This window comes from Oncorhynchus kisutch, linkage group LG15 (assembly GCF_002021735.2).
Source record: "Oncorhynchus kisutch isolate 150728-3 linkage group LG15, Okis_V2, whole genome shotgun sequence".
In the NCBI taxonomy this organism is placed as follows: domain Eukaryota; kingdom Metazoa; phylum Chordata; class Actinopteri; order Salmoniformes; family Salmonidae; genus Oncorhynchus; species Oncorhynchus kisutch.
In genome coordinates this window covers 58,639,858-58,659,533 of record NC_034188.2, presented here as the reverse complement: position 1 = coordinate 58,659,533, position 19,676 = coordinate 58,639,858, and the positions used below count along the sequence as shown (strand labels likewise).

The 19,676-nt window shown below is 42.7% G+C and overlaps 1 protein-coding gene across 1 annotated transcript in view; it reads right to left on the bottom strand.

Moving 5' to 3' along the window:
* Positions 1-19,676, bottom strand: part of LOC109905593 (multiple epidermal growth factor-like domains protein 6) — an 83,928-nt gene that overhangs the window by 21,908 nt on the left and 42,344 nt on the right. The window contains exons 9-22 of the mRNA XM_020503053.2: positions 13,850-13,972; positions 13,352-13,489; positions 12,965-13,087; positions 12,630-12,752; positions 11,605-11,802; positions 11,360-11,491; positions 7,461-7,589; positions 6,823-6,951; positions 6,361-6,495; positions 5,967-6,101; positions 5,179-5,304; positions 3,139-3,267; positions 2,831-2,962; positions 2,219-2,347 (exon numbers count right to left, since the gene is read on the bottom strand). Of these exons, the coding sequence (XP_020358642.1) occupies positions 2,219-2,347; positions 2,831-2,962; positions 3,139-3,267; positions 5,179-5,304; positions 5,967-6,101; positions 6,361-6,495; positions 6,823-6,951; positions 7,461-7,589; positions 11,360-11,491; positions 11,605-11,802; positions 12,630-12,752; positions 12,965-13,087; positions 13,352-13,489; positions 13,850-13,972 (1,881 nt within the window). The remainder of the gene's footprint in view (positions 1-2,218; positions 2,348-2,830; positions 2,963-3,138; positions 3,268-5,178; positions 5,305-5,966; positions 6,102-6,360; positions 6,496-6,822; positions 6,952-7,460; positions 7,590-11,359; positions 11,492-11,604; positions 11,803-12,629; positions 12,753-12,964; positions 13,088-13,351; positions 13,490-13,849; positions 13,973-19,676) is intronic.

Below are 19,676 nucleotides of genomic sequence, written 5' to 3'. Positions count from 1 at the left end.
TATTTCTGAGGTGATTGGCTGATTGGCTGATTTCATTTGATTTTCCCATGATGTCAAGCAAAGAGGCACTGAGTTTGAAGGTAGGCCTTGAAATACATCCACAGGTACACCTCCAATTGACTCAAATGATGTCAATTAGCCTATCAGAAGCTTCTAAAGCCATGACATCATTTTCTGGAATTTTCCAAGCTGTGTAAAGGCATAGTCAACTAAGTGTATGTAAACTTCTGACCCACTGGAATTGTGATATAATGAATTATAAGTGAAATAATCTGTCTGTAAACAATTGTTGGAAAAATTACTTGTCATGCACAAAGTAGTTGTCCTAACCGACTTGTCAAACTATAGTTTGTTAACAAGAAATTAGTGGAGTGGTTGAAAAACTAGTTTTAATGACTCCAAACAAAGTATATGTAAACTTCCGACTTCAACTGTATGTCTCACTAGTCACCCCCAAAGACAATTCCTCCTTTGGCCGCCTTTCCTTCCAGTTCTCTGCTGCCAATGACTGGAACGAACTGCAAAAATCACTAAAGCTGGCGACTCATAACTCCCTCACTAGCTGTAAGCACCAGCTGTCAGAGCAGCTCACAGATCACTGCACCTGTACATAGCCCATCTGTAAATAGCCCATCCAACTACCTCATCCCCATACTGTATTTATTTATCTTGCTCCTTTGCACCCCAGTATCTCTACTTGCACATTCATCTTCTGCACATCAATCACTCCAGTGTTTAATTGGTATATTGTAATTACTTCGCCACAGTGGCCTATTTATTGCCTTACCTCATTTGCACACAGTGTATATAGACTTTTTCTACTGTATTATTGACTGTATGTTTGTTTATTCCATGTGTAACTCTGTGTTGTTATACATGTCGAACTGCTATGCTTTATCTTGGCCAGGTCGCAGTTGTAAATAAGAACTTGTCCTCAACTAGCCTACCTGGTTAAATAAAGGTGTTCTCAACTAGCCTACCTGGTTAAATAAAGGTGTTCTCAACTAGCCTACCTGGTTAAATAAAGGTGTTCTCAACTAGCCAACCTGGTTAAATAAAGGTGAAATAAAAAAATAAAAAATAAACATTCCGAATGAAAATAATGTACTTTTTACTCCATACATTTTCCTTGACACCCAAAAGTACTCGCTACATTGTGAATGCTTAGCAGGACAGGAAAATGGTCCAATTCACACACTTATAAAGAGAACATCCTTGGTCATCCCTACTGCCTTTGATCTGGCAGACACACAAACACAAATGCTTTGTTTGTAAATTATGTCTGCATGTTGGAGTGTGCCCCTGGCTATCCGTAAATAACAAAACCAAATGTGTGGTTTGCTATATATACGCAATTTGAAATTATTTTCACTTTTACTTTTGATACTTAAGTATATTTAAAACCAAATACTTTTAGACTTTTAATCAAAGTAGTATTTTACTGGGTGGCTTTCACTTTTACTTGAGTCATTTTCTATTAAGGAATCTTTACTTTTACTCAAGTATGACAATTGGGTACTATTTCCACCACTGACAATAGTCCCACAACAGAAGTTTATTACTTACTCATATTTAATCGAAGCGCTTCAGACAGCTTGACACCAGATTCATTGTCCATCTCTCCTCCGTGTAGAGGTCTGTTGTATAGCTAGCTGTATATTGTTACACTAGTCACAGAACTGGGTGGTGGTTTGTGAATTCTGAGTGGTTTCTCTACTTGAACTACTTGAACTTTCATTACGCTTTATTTTACAGCCTGGTATAAGTTCATTTAACAGACACGCTTATCCAGAGCAACTTACAGGCACAATTAGGGTTAAGTGCCATGCTCAAGGGCACATTGACAGATTTTTTCACCTCATCGGCTTGGGGATTTGAAGTAGCAGCCTTTCGGTTACTGGCCCAACACTCTTAACCGCTAGGCTACCTGTCACCCTATAAATGAAGGGTTTGATTTCAAAACGCGATATTTAAATGTTCAGAAATTCCTCTGAAGCAACTTTTTAATTAAAAACGCACCGTGAAATAGAGAGCTATTATTTTGTATTATTTTACCATGACATGGGCTAGTGAAAAGACAGGCATGATTTTGTTTTAAATATAATGTAAGGTCATTTTATTTTATTTTAGAGAGATAAAATTTGGTTAGTGACCGACGTTTTGGTTACTGGCCCAACACGCTAGGCTACCTAAATATTTGGTGACACTTTTCACTTACTTTTCTCACAGAAGCTTCCAGTCCATCCAGAGGAGCAGGTGCAGGCTCCACTCACATGGTCACACAGAGCCCCCTGCTGACACTGACAGTCCAGGGCACAGCCCAAACCATAGCTGCCCTCCACACACTCTGGGGGAACATGGTAGAGACACATGGACAACATCAGACAGAGATATCACTAGCCAGAATATATACACATTTGCTGCTGTGAGGACATGTTTTTTGTCACGGCAAATAACGGGATATTAACGTTTAGTCCCTAATTTTGCTTGATTGATGGTTAGACTATTAGCTGGCCAAAAGTAAGCTACATGAAAAGTGCAATATTATTAATATAATCGTGTGTTAGTGTGGGTTTTCAGTGAATTTATGTCAATCACAAAGCTCATCTGCATTTCCTGTGGTACCGGAAAATTCTCAGCAACAAAAGAGTGATAAAATGAAGATCCTACATCTGTAGAACACTTGCTTGAAACACAAGCATTTCGCTACACCTGCAATAACATCTGCTAAATGTGTGTATGTGACCAATAACATTTGATTTGATCTGGTCCAAAGATGTGTTACAGTGTATTACCTAAAGATGGCAGTATTTCCAAAGAAATGTCTTACTCTGTTCACAGTGGTCTCCAGTGAAGCCAGGCTCACACACACAGCGTCCAGTCACAGCATCACAACTCAGGGCTCGGTCTGCACACTGGCACCTGTTGGAGCACCCAGAGCCCCAGGACCCCTCCTCACAGGCTGTGGAGACACACACACACACACAGGTTGGTAAAGAAAACTACTGTGTGTGTGTATGTGTGTATGTGTGTATGTGTATGTGTGTGTGTGTGTGTGTGTGTGTGTGTGTGTGTGTGTGTGTGTGTGTGTGTGTGTGTGTGTGTGACTGACATATCGGTGAGAGTCAGGGTGCTTACGCTTAGTGCAGACGTGTCCTGTTCGGCCTGGGGGACAGATGCAGTGTCCGGTGACATGGTCACAGCTGGCATCAGGGTGACAGACACAGGTGCTCATACAGCCTGGCCCATAGGACCCTGTTGGACACACTGTTGAGCAGAGGAATAGTCCGGGTGAAATATAACACAGTATTATCTTAAGGTCTTTCTCCCTCGCAGTCTCTTTCCTTTCGATCCTCACTTTAGCAAGACTGAAGGCTATCTCCGTTTATTTGTTTCCCTCACCAGTCTGACAGAGTTGTCCTGTGTACCCAGGGTTGCAGTTACAGACTCCTGTCTGCTTGTTGTAGGAAGCTCCGTTATCACACGCTCTACATAGGAACTGGCACTTCAACCCCCATAATCCCTCTGGGCAGTCTACGGGGGGAGGGAAAACTCAGGGCTATAGCTATTGACCAGTTTTGGTGGTCAGGCCATTTGGTCAGGATAAGCCCTAATTGAGTTGTATGACCATCAAGACCACATAGTTTAACTGACTTCAGGTCAAAGGTTTAAAATAGATGAAGAGCAGGTCTGATTGGTGGACCGATGTCTTCCAATACTACAGTCGTGGCCAAAAGTTTTGAGAATGACACAAATATTAATTTTCACAAAGTCTGCTGCCTCAGTTTGTATGATGGCAATTTGCATATACTCCAGAATGAAGAGTGATCAGATGAATTGCAATTAATTGCAGAGTCCCTATTTGCCATGCAAATGAACTGAATCCCCAAAAAACATTTCCACTGCATTTCAGCCCTGCCACAAAAGGACCAGCTGACATCATGTCAGTGATTCTCTCGTTAACACAGGTGTGAGTGTTGACGAGGACAAGGCTGGAGATCACTTTGTCATGCTGATTGAGTTTGAACAATAGACTGGAAGCTTCAAAAAGAGGGTGGTGCTGGGAATCATTGTTCGTCCTCTGTCAACCATGGTTACCTGCAAGGGAACAAGTGCCGACATCATTGCTTTGCACAGGGCTTCACAGGCAAGGATATTGCTGCCAGTAAGATTGCACCTAAATCAATCATTTATCAGATCATTAAGAACTTCAAGGAGAGCGGTTCAGATGTTGTGAAGAAGGCTTCAGGGCGCCCAAGAAAGTCCAGCAAGTGCCAGGACCGTCTCTTAAAGTTGATTCAGCTGCGGGATCGGGACACCACCACTACAGAGTTTGCTCAGGAATGGCAGAAGGCAGGTGTGAGTGCATCTGCACGCATGCCAACAGTAAAGCATCCTGAGACCATTCATGTGTGGGGTTGCTTCACAGCCAAGGGAGTGGGCTCACTCACAATTTTGCCTAAGAACACAGCCATGAATAAAGAATGGTACCAACACATCCTCCGAGAGCAACTTCTTCCAACCATCCAGGAACAGTTTGGTACGAACAATGCCTTTTCCAGCACTTTTGCCATAAGGCAAGTGATAACTAAGTAGCTCGGGGAACAAAACATAGATATTTTGGGTCCATGGCCAGGTAACTCCCCAGACCTTAATCTCATTGAGAACTTGTGGTTAATCCTCAAGAAGCGGGTGGACAAACAAAAACACACAAATTCTGACAAACTCCAAGCATTGATTATGCAAGAATGGGCTGCCATCAGTCAGGATGTGGCCCAGAAGTTAATTGACAGCATGCCAGGGCGGATTGCAGAGGTCTTGAAAAAGAAGGGTCAACACTGCAAATATCGACTCTGCATCAACTTCATGTAATTGTCAATAAAAGCCTTTGACACTTATGAAATGCTTGGAATTATACTTCAGTTGACAAAAATATCTAAAGACACTGAAGCAACAAACTTTGTGAAAATTTATATTTGTGTCATTCTCAAAACTTTTGGCCACGACTGTACTGTACTGTTTGAATGTAGATCCCCAGATTTGAAAAACAGTGAGGTACAATATGGAAGAAACAGTATGAGATTTAAGTGAAATATAAATACAGTATGATAATGAGTAATAATACATTTGAACAGTAATACAGGTATGAAATAATGAGTTATGAAGCATTCTAACTACCTTGTTGACAGGCCTTTCCTGTCTTCCCAACAGGGCAGATACACTCTCCTGTCATGGGGTCACAGGGTTCTCCTCCACACACACATGTCCGGCGGCAGTTCTCCCCGAACTGACCAGCACTGCAGGCTACATACAGATACACAGAGGACGGAATGATGGAGGGAGAGAGAGACAGAGAGAAAGGGTTACACAAACCTTTTTTCATTTCCTGTGTATCTCCCTCACTGGGATCGTGTGCAGTAGCAAGGTGAGCTCAAAGTGAACTGATGTTGCATGGCCACTTCTCACAACCTCATGTCAATTCAAAGCGAAACAAAACCCTAAAGAGATGGATGATTTGTTTGCTTTAATAAAGGGACCCTCCTGGAGGTCTGGACGATGCATTAGGTCTAAAATAACCCGTCCATGTTATCTTGGCCAGTCTGTAGGGAGACCGAGTTATGATTTAAACAGAGCTCCTGAACGTTCTTTACTATCTCTGGAGCAAAGGAGAGACGAAAGCCACTGAAACGGTTCACTGGTCTGTAGAGCAAGCTGCCAGAAGAGGAACACAATTGAAACCTTTTGAGCAAACTAATACACACACACACACACATGTACGTACAAGCACACAGGCGCTAACACACTCACACACCCATTAATATTTCCACATGCATGAGGGAACAATACAAAGGTGCTCTCTCAGAATGTAAGGTCAGGAGTTGTACCTGAACGGACCAGGAAACACTCCTGTCCCTAGGTACATGCATTGTGGTTGGGGAGTCTCCTCCACAGGGGGATTGGCTCACCCAGCTGACACAAGTTCCCATGGAGCCCTGCAGGACACCTCCGGGCGCACTCTCCACTCCTAGGGTCACAGGTCTCCCCAACTGTACAGTCACACTGCTGCCAACAGCCACTACCATAGAACCCTAGAACACACTCTGGAGAGACACACACACACACACACACACACACACACACACACACACACACACACACACACACACACACACACACACACACACACACACACACACACACACACACACACACACACACACACACACACACACACACACACACACACACACACACACACACAGGGGAGGAGCTTCACTATCATCCAGACAACCATGTAAGTTTTATTTTTCAATAACCTCAATATCCGTGTACTGTATTGTCTGAGCCAGAACAGCTTACCTTGCTGACACTGAGAGCCATTGTGGCCAGGTTTGCACAGACAGGTCCCGTTCTTGGGATGGCAGCCCAGGGAATGTTCCAGATCACAGTCACACTCCTCAGAGCAGCCAACACCGTGAGTCCACCTGGGACAAGCTGGAGAAGAGAAGGTACACTCACTACTACTCTAGGATCAGGGATCAAGCTACGGAAAGTGAATCGACATAATTTTCTTCATCTATCACTACTGCGGTGTTCCTAAAATCTGGTCCAAGAGACACACTTAGGCAGTGCAGGATTTTGTTCCAGACCAGTACTAAGACACCTGATTCAACTGAACAGGTGGTTGATGTTCAGTTTATTAGTTGAATCAAGCTAGGACAAAATCTTCAAGATGTCAGCTGAAGAACACTGCTCTACTACATTAAGATGTCAGTCATGGTGGCTGCTGGGTACTGTAGTCTAGAGGATATGGGTACTCACGCAGGTGGCAGAAGCGCCCGTACAGCCCTGGGGCACACAGGCAGGCTCCATAGAGACGGTGGCAGCGCCCGTTGTTGGGGCAGTTACACCTCCGCTTACAGTGTTTCCCAAAGTATCCTTGTGGGCAACCTGTCAACATGTCAACAAGACACAGAAGAGTTGCACATGTGGTTAGACCAGATTTTGCCCTTCCAGCATGTAGCTTGGTCCCCAATCTGTTTGTGATGTCTTGCAAACTCCAATGGCCATTGTCAAATTGACGAGACAGCACAAACGGATCTGGCACCAGGCTATGTCTACAGGGCAGAGCCAGTGCCTAACCTTATGGGTGATGAAATGGGATTAGCCACTTAAGGCAAGGTGACTGGTCTGTGTCTGGACTTGGACGTGGTGGAGCTGTGACATGGAGTGACATAAAACCATGCAGTGGGGAGGAGGGGAGAGGAGTGGTGGGCTACTGAAGGGCCAGAAACAAGGAAGAAAATGTGCTGTGTTTGGACCCCTGTGGGGGAGCAGTCGGCTGAGTGCTGGGGAGTGTGTGTGTGTGTGTGTGTGTGTGTGTGTGTGTGTGTGTGTGTGTGTGTGTGTGTGTGTGTGTGTGTGTGTGTGTGTGTGTGTGTGTGTGTGTCAGTCCCTACCGTCCTCACAGAGCTGGCCCTGCACCCCCGGTGGGCAAACACACCTCCCAGTTACTGGTTCACAGGAGCCCCCGTTCTGGCAACGACATAGGCTGTTACAGGCCTGTCCATAGGTCCCCACTGGACAAGCTGGGAGGGAGAGAGAGAGGGTGGGTGGGGGTGAGCAAGAGAGAGATTTGAGAGAGAGAGATTGATATTGAGAGACATTCTAACGCTTTACTTTTCTATTATCTTCTCCACATGAGGGTCTTAGCTTGTTGCGTTTCCCACATTAATCCAACACGGCTTGTGTAGCAATTACCACACACAACCCAGCTGGACCTTCTAAATGGGTTCAGTCAAAGCCAGTCAACATTCCATGTCACACCTCTTGTGCACAACTATTTTATGAATCTCTGAGGGAAAATGTGTTAGTTAGCAATTAGTCATGTTTTTAGCCACATGGTTAATGTGGCAAGCTAGGCATGAGCAAAATCAGTACAGAAAACGCAATCGTTTTGGTATAAAGATCTTTACCTTAATTCTATTGCTCTCTGGTTACACTGTATCCAGACATACACAGCACTGCCTTCCCATATCTAACAAATGTTGTCATACAAAATGCAATAGCATGTCTATATACAGTGTCTTCGGAAAGTATTCAGACCCCTTGACTTTTTCCACATTTTGTTATGTTACAGCCATATTCTAAAATGGATTACATTTTTATTTTTTTCCTTCTCAATCTACACACAATACCCCATAATGACAAAGCAAAAACAGATAAATAAATTGTTAATAAATTAAAACTTAAAAACAGAAATATCACATTTACATAAGTATTCAGACCCTTTACTCTGTGCTTTGTTGAAGCACTCTTTGTTGAAGCCCCTTTGGCAGTGATTACAGCTTCGAGTCTTCTTGGGTATACAAGCTTGGCACACCTGTAGTTGGGGAGTTTCTCCCATTCTTCTCTGCAGATCCTCTCAAGCTCTGTCAGGTTGGATGGGGAGTGTTGCTGAACAGCTATTTTCAGGTCTCTCCACAGATGTTCGATCGGGTTCAATTCCGGGCTCTGACTGAGCCACTCAAGGACATCCAGAGACTTGTCCCGAAGCCACTCCTGCATTGTCTTGGCTGTGTGCTTAGGGTTGTTGTCTTGTTGGAAGCTGAACCTTCGCCCCAGTCTGAGGTCCTGGGTGCTCTGGAGCAGGTTTTCATCAAGAATCTCTCTGTACTTTGCTCCGTTCATCTTTGCCTCAATCCTGACAAGTCTCCCAGTCCCTGCACTGAAAAACATCCCCACAGCATGATGGTGCCACCACCATGCTTCACCGTAGGGATGGTTTCCTCCAGACATGATGCTGCCACCACCATGCTTCACCGTAGGGATGGTTTCCTCCAGACATGCTGCTGCCACCACCATTTCCTCCAGACATGACGCTTAGCATTTAGGCCAAAGAGTTCAATCTTGGTTTCATCAGACCAGAGAATATTCTTTCTCATGGACGGAGAGTCTTTAAGCGCCTTTTGACAAACTCCAAGCAGGTTGTCATGTGCCTTTTACTGAGGAGTGGCTTCAGTCTGGCCACTCTACCATAAAGGCTTGATTGGTGGAGTGCTGCAGAGATGGTTGTCCTTCTGGAAGGTTCTCCCATCTCCCAAGAGGAACTTCACCTCCCTGACCAAGGCCCTTCTCTCCCAAATGCTCAGTTTGTCCAGGCGGCCAGGTCTAGGAAGATTCTTTGTAGTTCCAAACTTCTTCCATTTAAGAATGATGGAGGCCACTGTGTTCTTGGGGACCTTCAATGCTGCTGAAATGTTTTGGTACCCTTCCCCAGATCTGTGCCCCAACACAATCCTGTCTCTGAGCTGTACGACCCCCATGGCTTGGTTTTTGCTCTGACATGCACTGTCAACTGTGGAACCTTCTATAGACAGGCGTGTGCCTTTCCAAATCCTGTCCAATCAATTGAATTTAACACAGGTGGACTCCCGTTTTAGAAACATCTCAAGGAGGATCAATGGAAACAGGATGGATCTGAGCTCAATTTCAAGTCTCATAGCAAAGCATCTGAATATCTATGTAAATAAAGGTATTTCTGCATTTTATTTTTAATACATTTGCAAGAAAATCTAAAAACCTGTTTTCACTTTGTCATTATGGGGTATTGTGTGTTGATTGCTTTATTTATTTTTTTATAAACAATTTTATAATAAGCCTGTAACGTAACAAAATGTAGAAAAAGTTCATAGGTCTGAATACTTTCCGAGTGTAGGTTATGAACACCTGCTCTTTCCATGACATAGGGAAGAGGATACCTAGTCGGTTGCACAACTGAATGCATTAAACCAAAATGTGTCTTCCAGATTTAACCCAACCCCTCTGAATCAGAGAGGTGCGAGCGGCTTCCATAATCAACGTCATCGGCGCCCATGGAGCAGTTGTTGTTGCCCGAGGACAGAACTGCAGATTCTTCCACCTTGCCGGCTCGGGAATTCGAACCAGCAACCTTTTGGTTACTTGCCCAACGCTCTGCCTCCCGCAGACTGACCAGGTAAATCCAGGTGAAAACTATGATCTCTTATTGATGTCACTTGTTACATTAAATCCACTTCAATCAGTGTAGATGAAGGGGAGGAGACAGGTTAAAGAAATATTTTAAGCTTTGAGACAATTCAGACATGGATTGGGTATGTGTGCCATTCAGAGGGTGAATGGCCAAGACAAAATATTTAAGTTCCTTTGAATCGGGTATGGTAGTAGGTGCCAGGTTTGTGTCAAGAAATGCAATGCTGCACGCTCAACAGTTTCCTGTTGTAACGGTATTCGTCGTCTGAAGAAGAGGAATCATCGGACCAAAGCTCAGCGTGGTAAGTGTTCATGCTTTCTTTATTAAAACTGAACACTATAACAAAATAACAAAGGGAATAACCAAAACAGTCCTGAAAGGTGCAAAACACTAAACAGAAATGAACTACCCACAAAAACCCTGTGGGAAAAAGCTACCTGAGTATGGTTCCCAATCAGAGACAACGATAGACAGCTGTCCCTGATTGAGAACCATACCTGGAAAAAACAAAGAAATACAAAAACATAGAAAGAAGAACATAGAATGCCCACCAAAATCACACCCTGACCAAACCAAAATAGAGACATAAAAAGCTCTAAGGTCAGGGCGTGACACCTGTGTGTATAAAGAATGGCCCACCACCCAAAGGACATCCAGTCAACTTGACACAACAGTGGGAAGCATTGGAGTCAACATGAGCCAGCATCCCTGTGGAACGCTTTTGACACCTTGGAGAGTCCATGACCCGACAAATGGAGGCTGTTCTGAGGGCAAAAGGAGTGGGGGGCTGCAACTCAATAGTAGGAAGGTGTTCTTAATATTTTGTATACTCAGCATATAATAACATTAAGGATGGAAACATTGTAGTTGTCTTCTTTCCAAGCTAACAATGAAAACCTAATAAGATGACTAAAATGGCCATTCTCTGCTACGTTTTCAATCTTCCCCACTGGTCAGGTAAAATGGATTCATCATAACATAACTCTTCTTGGTGTGAATTTGAACACTAGTCCAAAGGAGGATGTTTAAATGTATAAAAATGACTCAGATTTATATCCCTGGTTCAGGTCAAGCCCAAAGACACTCAATAATCATGCTTGGTTGTGAAACAATGGCTTCTGGCCTCTTTCTAACAACCCTGGCCTGGGAGATGTATTCTGTCTGTTGTGGACTTGGCCTGTCTCCAGGCCAGATCTGGGTTCAAATACCTAACCCCGAGGACTAACCAACCAAATAACTGCCTGCTCAATAATAGACACTGAATAACACTGAAACTCTATCAAGTGATAGATGATTTCCAAGGATTACAGTGATAATAAGAGAAGCTGGGGAGAGAAGAGGACTTACTCTCGTTGCAGATGACGCCAGTCCATCCAGGTGTACATTCACAGTGTTCTCTGTCTGCACCACACACTGCTCCGTTCTCACAGTCAGCACAGCTCACACCACAGTCATCCCCGAAGGAATCATCTAGACACACTGAGACACACACACGCACATAGTGCTGTAATACCATGGCATGATTTACCGTTTCTGCCACATTTGTCACATTGAGCATCAACCAGACATGTATGTAAGCACTGATTTGCTACCTATGTGGCTGACCAGGGTGAGTTCCCCTCTCTGTGCCTCTTCCTCCTGGTCTTCACCATAGGGTGAGTGCAGGGCTGCAGTGTACTGCAGGAGCTGAGGGGGCCGTCGGAACAGCAGATCTGGCAACCTGTGCACTTCCAGATCCTCATCTGCATCATCCTCCTCTTCATCGTCATCCAGGTCACTGTCGTACAGCGCTGCATTGGGACAGACAGACAGGTGGAGAGGAGACACTCAGAACACATTCACATTGATCACATTTACATTACATCTAACTATACTATACTGTATTATACTATACTACACTATCATTTACATTACATCTAACTATACTATACTGTATTATACTATACTACACTATCATTTACATTACATCTAATTATACTATACTGTATTATACTATACTATCATTTACATTACATCTAACTATACTATACTGTTTTATACTATACTACACTATCATTTACATTACATCTAATTATACTATACTGTATTATACTATACTATCATTTACATTACATCTAACTATACTATACTGTTTTATACTATACTATCATTTAAATTGCATCTAACTATACTATACTGTATTATACTATACTATCATTTACATTAAATCTAACTATACTATACTGTTTTATACTATACTATAATTTACAATACATCTAACTATACTGTCTTATACTATACTATCATTTACATTACATCTAACTATACTATACTGTATTATACTATACTATACAATCATTTACATGACATCTACCTATTCTATACTGTATTATACTATACTATCATTTACATTACATTCATCTGAATACTTAAAGTGATTGCATCATTACTATAGTCTGCTGTTAGAAAACCTCACAAATGTCTCTCAGAGTTATGTTTACACGTTTAAAGACAATGTATACACATTCACTGTGAAATTACAGAATACTAAAGTATATAGTATAGTATAGTATAGTATAGTATAGTATAGCATAGCATAGCATAGTACAGTATAATATTATGATCAAATAGTACTCACGGATGCAGGCTCTGTGGTCGTGGTCCAGACGGAAGCCCAGTCTGCAGAAACACTCGTAGGTCCCCGGGGTGTTCACACAGTAGTGTTCACAGACAGAACTCTCTGCCAGGCACTCATCAATGTCTGACAAGACCACAGAACAAAATGAAGTACTTTGAAAATTAACACAGTACTTTTCAAGTGTATTCTATTTCCATTATCAAAACTAGAACAATGAGTTTTTAGACACTGTCAATGCATAATCATCCCTGTCTTATAAAATACTGTAAACTCAATCCAGAGTCAATATGGACCTAGATAATGAGTGGATAATGGTCAACGTATTGTCCTCTTACCATTGCAGCCACAGCCGTCTGGATGGAGCCTATAACCAGCCTGGCAGCTGCACTCATAGCCCCCTGGGTTGTTCTTACAGAACTGACTGCAGCACGCCTCCCCACTCTCACACTCATCACTGTCTGGGGAGGTGCAACAAAAGATGATTGTTCATTTGGGCACGCAACGGAAAATATTTAAAGACATTTTGGAACGGAAATTGAAAAAGGGCATTTGGAGTCCTAATAATCCCTACCTGTTTCAGAAAAGGCCCATGTTTGATCTGTTGCTTCTATACTTATCGTAGAGACAGAGAATGACTATAACCAGGAGTTTTTCTTTACCTTCTGACCTGACCAGGAAAAACTCTGGGCTTCAACAATGATGACCCAACAGAGAGTACCTACCCACACAGGTCTTCCTGTCCTCAGCCAGTTGGTATCCTTGGTTACAGGAGCAGAGGGGTCCGTTGGTGGTGTGTTCACAGTGGTGGGAGCATCCTCCGTTGTTCTTCTCACAGCTGTCCACGATCTCCATCTCAATACCTGCAAATAGGAGGATACAACCAGTCAAGTGAAGGCTGGCACCCAACAACAGTATCTGTTTGCAATAAACCAAAACATTAGCCATCACTCACACATTAGCTTCACAAGAACATACTACAATTAGGGTCAGATATTTTTCCTTATCATGTCACCTGACCAGGACTAACTACTCCTGACCTTTGTTATAAGCCTACGACGATGGACCAGACTTCTTCATGGTCAGAAAAAAACAATTGGCTACTATGTTGCTACGCAACTGTGATTTTGCCTGCTTTAGTTGAATTTACTGATTGTAAAGTTGCTTTGGGTAAGAAGAGCATCTGCTAATTGACTCTAATGTAAATGATCATGTATACTCACGGTAGCACTGTTTGCCGTCAGCGCCCAGCTCAAAGCCAGGGTTACACACACAGCTGAAGGAGCCCCGGGTGTTGACACAGCGATGGGCACATATGGCCTGGCCTGAGCTGCACTCATCTATGTCTACAAAAGATAGCATGATATACTGTAAGTCAATAGGGCACAGTCCCATAGCACAGGTAGAGATTACATTACAGGGATCCGTGGAGTAATCATTTTTATTCATATGAGGCTATGAATGAGGTTCCGAGGGGGAAAAGTGCTTCTGGTTAAGAAATTGCCTTTTGTACCACTTGACATGTGGGTGAATGACCTTTCGTCATAGTAATGCTAGAGCACAGGCATGGTGGTGGGCTGCTCTTAGTGATTATGAAGCGTACCGCAAACACACACATGCGCACACACACAAAGGCACGCACGCAAGCACGCACACACACACACACACACACACACAGAGAATGTTGTGTTTAATGAAGTTGCCTGAACCCTATACCCTTCTAGCCACCCCATGTTATAGTAGTATCATCCAGCCATAGCGTTAATCAGCTTAAGGCCCCACACACACAGTCATGGTACATACGGCCCCGGAGGGCCGGGTCATAGAGCCTCAGCTCTAATGGCCCCGGGACAAAGGCAACTCTCTGATGAATGCCACCTTTGTTTTGTCCAGGTGCACTGATTTTGGAGAATAACAAACTTTTACATTACCGGAGTCTCAGTTAAACCACCATTAAAACTCAATGTTCACATGTTGCTTTAGACGAGTGTTGAAAAGTGAGAAAGTTCATGAGACGGATAGAGGTGATGGCTATGGTTTTTCCGTGACCAATGAGGGCTAGACTTGCTTTCTTAAGAGGATTCAGGGTGGTGGAGATTCATAGACAAGTTCGGAAAAGTCTCTTTCACTCTAGGACATTTCTGGGAAGGTTGTCTGCATGTAACAGCGTATTGAAATATGAGAACGTCAGTTTGTGTGTGTGTGTGTGTGTGTGTGTGCATTTCCAGACATACTTTCGGAAAGTATTCAGACCCTTTCACGTTACAGCCTTATTCGAAATGTCCTCATCAATCTACACATACAATACCGCATAATAACCAAGCAAAAGCAGTTTTTTTAAAATGTTAACAAATGTATAACATTTATGATTTATAATATTAACGTAAGTATTCCGACCTTTTGCTATGAGACTTGAAATTGAGCTCAGATGCATCCTGTTTCCATTGATCATCCTTAAGATGTTTCCACAACTTGACTGGAGTCCACCTGTGGTAAGTTCAATTGATTGGACATGATTTGGAAAGGCACACTTCTGTCTATATTAGGTTCCACAGTTGATAGTGCATGTCGGAGCAAAAACCAAGCCATGAGGTCGAAGGAATTGTCCATACAGCTCAGAGACAGGATTCTGCCGAAGAACAGATCTGGGGAAGGGTACCAAAAAATGTCGGCAGCATTGAAGGTCCCCAAGAACACAGTGGCCTCCATCATTCTTAAATGGAAGAAGTTTGGAACCACCAAGTCTCTTCCTAGAACTGGCCTGACCAAACTAAGCAATCAGGGGAGAAGGGCCTTGGGCAGGGAGGTGACCAAGAACCCATTGGTCACTCTGACAGAGCTCCAATGATCCTTTTTGGAGATGGAAGAACCTTCCAGAAGGACAACCAACTTCGCAGCACTCCACCAGTCAGGCTTTTAATGTAGAGTGGCCAGACGGAAGCCACTCCTCTGTAAAAGGCACATACCGCCCACTTGAAGTTTGCCAAAAGGCATCTAAAGGACTCTCAGACCATGAGAAACAAAATTCTCTGGTCTGATGAATGCCAAGCGTCATGTCAGGAGGAAACCAGGCACCGCTCATCACCTGGCCAATACCATCCCTACGGTGAAGCATGGTGGTGGCTACATCATGATGTGGGATGTTTTTCAGCAGCAGGGACTGGAAGACTAATTAGGATCAAGGGAAAGATCAATGGAGCAAAGTACAGAGAGATCCTCGATGAAAACATGCTCCAGAGTGCTCAGGAACTCAGACTGGGGACAAAGGTTCACCTTCCAACAGGACAACAACCCTAAGTACACAGCTAAGACAACGCAAGAGTCTCTGAATGTCCTTGAGTGGCCCAGCCAGAACCCGGACTTGAACACGATCGAACATCTCTGGAGAGACCTGAAAATAGCTGTGCAGCGACGCTCCCCATCCAACCTGACAGAGCTTGAGAAGATCTGCAGAGATGAATGGGAGAAACTCCCAAAATACAGGTGTGTCAAGCTTATAGTGTTATACCCAAGAAGACTCGAGGCTGTAAACGCTGCCAAAGGGGCTGAGTTAAAGGGTCTGAATCTTATGTAAACGTGATCAAGTTTGCAAAAACGTCTAAAAACCTGTTTTTGCTTTGTAATTATGGGGTATTGCGTTTAGATTGATGAGGGGAAAAAAACTATTTTAAATTTATTTTAGAATAAGGCTGCAATGTAACAAAATGTGGAAAATGTGAATGGGTTTGAGTACTTTTTGATTGCACTGGCTAAAAAATGTAACCTTTATTTATCTAGGCAAGTCAGTTAAGAACAAATTCTTATTTACAGTGATGGCCTAACCCTCCCTTAACCCGGACGATGCTGGGCCAATTGTGCACAGCCCTATGAGACTCCCGACAAGGTCCGGTTGTGATCGAGCACAGAATCGAACCAGGGTCTGTAGTGGCACCTCTAGCACTGAAATGCCGTGCCTTAGACCAATGCGCCACCTGGGAGCCACATTTGTGTGTGCTCTTACCAGTGGGGAAAAAAGTACCCAACTTTCATACTTGAGTAAATGTAAACATAATTTAATACAAAATGACTTAAGTAAAAGTGAATGTCACCCAGTAAAATATTACTTCAGTAAAAGTATAAAAGAATTGGGTTTAAAATATACTTAAGTATCAAAAGTAAATGTAATTGCTAAAATATACTTAAGTATCAAAAGGAAAAGTACAATAATTTCAAATTCCTTATATAAAGCAAACCAGAAGGCATTATTAAACCATTTTTTTTTAACGGATAGTCAGGGGCACACACCAACACTCAGACATCATTACAAATGAAACGTGTGTTTAGTGAGTCCACCAGATCAGAGGCAGTAGGGATGGCCAGGAATGTTGTCTTGATAAGTGTGTGGATTGGACCATTTTCCTGTTCTGAAAAGCATTTAAAATTAACGAGTCCTTTTTTGGTGTCAGGGAAAATGTACATTATTTTCTTTAGGAATGGAGTGAAGTAAAAGTAAAAGTTGTCAAAAATATAAATAGTAAAGTACAGATACCGAAAAAACGACTTAAGTAGTGTGATGGATAATGTTATGTTGGTGCTTTTCTAATAACCAATGTCTGTGTTTGTGTTCTATGTTTGTGCTCTGTGTTCATGCAAGTGACTGATTGAACGAATCCTCACTATCAGTAGCTGAAATTTGGCTTCCTTAGGCAAGTGCCTTAGGAGAGCAGTTAAAGGTACCCGGATCCAGCTGTTAAGGGAGCTCCCAAATTAAGCAAGGCCTGGCAGTTTTGTTTGCTTTTAACCTATGATTTTTACCACCCACACACCAGCACCCACACACAACCCACGTGTTTTGAATATTTATTATGGTGTTAATACTCTGTTTGATTTATGGTGTGGGGTCTTGTAAGGTTAGAAAGGATGCACCTTAAAGGGCACACAAATGACATTTTCTGAAGTTTCTATTGTCAGTTTTGGTTGCACATGTAAATTATCTTAATAAAAGCCTAAATTTAAACCTGATGTTTGAAATATCTTTAAATAATGTCTGAGTGACAGGGAAACAAACACTCACTTAATAGGGCTGACTGACCTCTGACCTCTGTTCTGACTTTCTGGTGAGGCCTGATCCCCCTCACTAGAAAGACTGGCGACATTGCATGACATTTAAATGTAATATGGAAACAATAATAATTAGGAAGAGGTTTATAATTTATCAACAGTCCTATGTGTGATTCGGAAAACGAGAAGGAGAGAGACAGAGCGCTGCTCCTGAATGAGGGACACCTGTCTCTAGTCTATTTTACCATTAATTTATGGGATATAATTAAGTTAAGATGGAGTCATCAAGGGTTGTCAGTGTAATTGTATTTGTTATTTTGATTTAACAGGCAGTGTTGTTTTTTTGGGATGTATGGATGATGATGTGAGTCATGTGTCCAAAGGGGGAATTACCATTGTATCGAGTGATATATGAAGAAGTGTATTGCTGTTTTTTTGTTTACTTTGTCTTTGTCTTGTTTCAAAAACACATCTCACCAGATTGGGTCTGCTGGAGGGTTGGGATTTCTCCCTCTGACTCCCTGACCCTGTATCTCTGCGGTGAGATGATAGGGGAGTATAAACCAATTTGGGAGGGGGAATAGTTTCAACTGTGTGTTGTTATTCTATTTGACATTTGTCTTAGACATCTGTATTAAGAACATTGATAGTAGTGGTAATAATGTCATAGAGTAAATAATTTGTCTGGAATGCCCTAAATCCAACTGCTGTTCTGGTCTGTCCTTTCTTGAGGTTATGGTGAAGGTGACCACAGATGGTATAGAGATGCATGGAATGGATCATTTGACCAAGAACACTGTGAACTTCAACCCCCCCCCCCCTAACCGGCTGATGTAATGGCAACAATGGCGTTCAGTATGGTCCTTCACCACTTCCACCGTGAGACTTGAGTCCAAGCCAGTGTCGTGTCTTTGGCTATGCCGGATTAAGTGATATGACATGCTATTCTATGAAATAATTGTTCTGTAATTAATATTACCTGACTAAGCTAATCGGGTAAATGTAATTAACTAGAAAGTCGGGGCACCACGAAAGAATGTTTATAGAGCTGTTCTCTTCCAAATAAACTTAAAGACCTAGTCATTTTTAACATCAATGGCAGTCAATAATTAATCGTCACCTTATTTAATCTCATCTGAAAGTTGTGAATTCTTGGTTATCTTCACGAACCCTGGCTAACATGTTGAATCAGCTATACAAAGTTTGGATTAATTATTTATTTACTAAATACCTAAATAATCACACAGAATTACATCTACACAGAATGGATCATACATTGATTACAAATTATGTCATAAAGGAAAACGTCCCTAGCGGACGGAACCGACATGACGGCTGGTTACACAAAGAAAGGGGTTTGAGTTTGATTGAAAGAGCGGGAAGACTGAGTAACAAAGGGAGAAGCTATGCTATCGTAAATACAGTATCTTATGCATTCTAAATTGCCGCCCATTTGGAAAAGGAAAATGCAATAAATATTTACTCTGAGCTGCGCTTCGATCGATTGGTCGTAGATGGGAGGCCTGGTTGTCCTTTGAAGAATGTCTGGTGGTAGAATGGATACTTGGTAGTACCGTTATCGTGTGGTAGACCGATACTCTGTCCGTCCTCTCCTAGCCCACATCTACAGTTGCTGCGCTAACGCAACGGCTAGCAGGTATCACTTCTTTAGTGAATAAGAGTTCAAAGTTCATACTAAGTTGCCATACTTTAAGCTCATGATATATTCTGGCTGGTATAGTCGAAATTCATCCTTCCTGCGTTTAGGTCGTCACCTTCACATTGAAATTTGATGCTAATTTCGTTAGGTTCTTGCTGAGGATGGCTTAGTTCTGTAGGTGGTCTTTGTCCTTTCAACGTGGGGATGGTAAGTCCTCGCGTCCTTGAAACAGGAAGTAAAATTTTCGTCAACGGGTTTATATAGTGGTGAAAGAAGGGCGCGTTTCATAGTTTACAACCCATGTCTGTTCACTTGGGCGGGGCCTCTGAGTGAGCAGAGTGGTGTTCTTC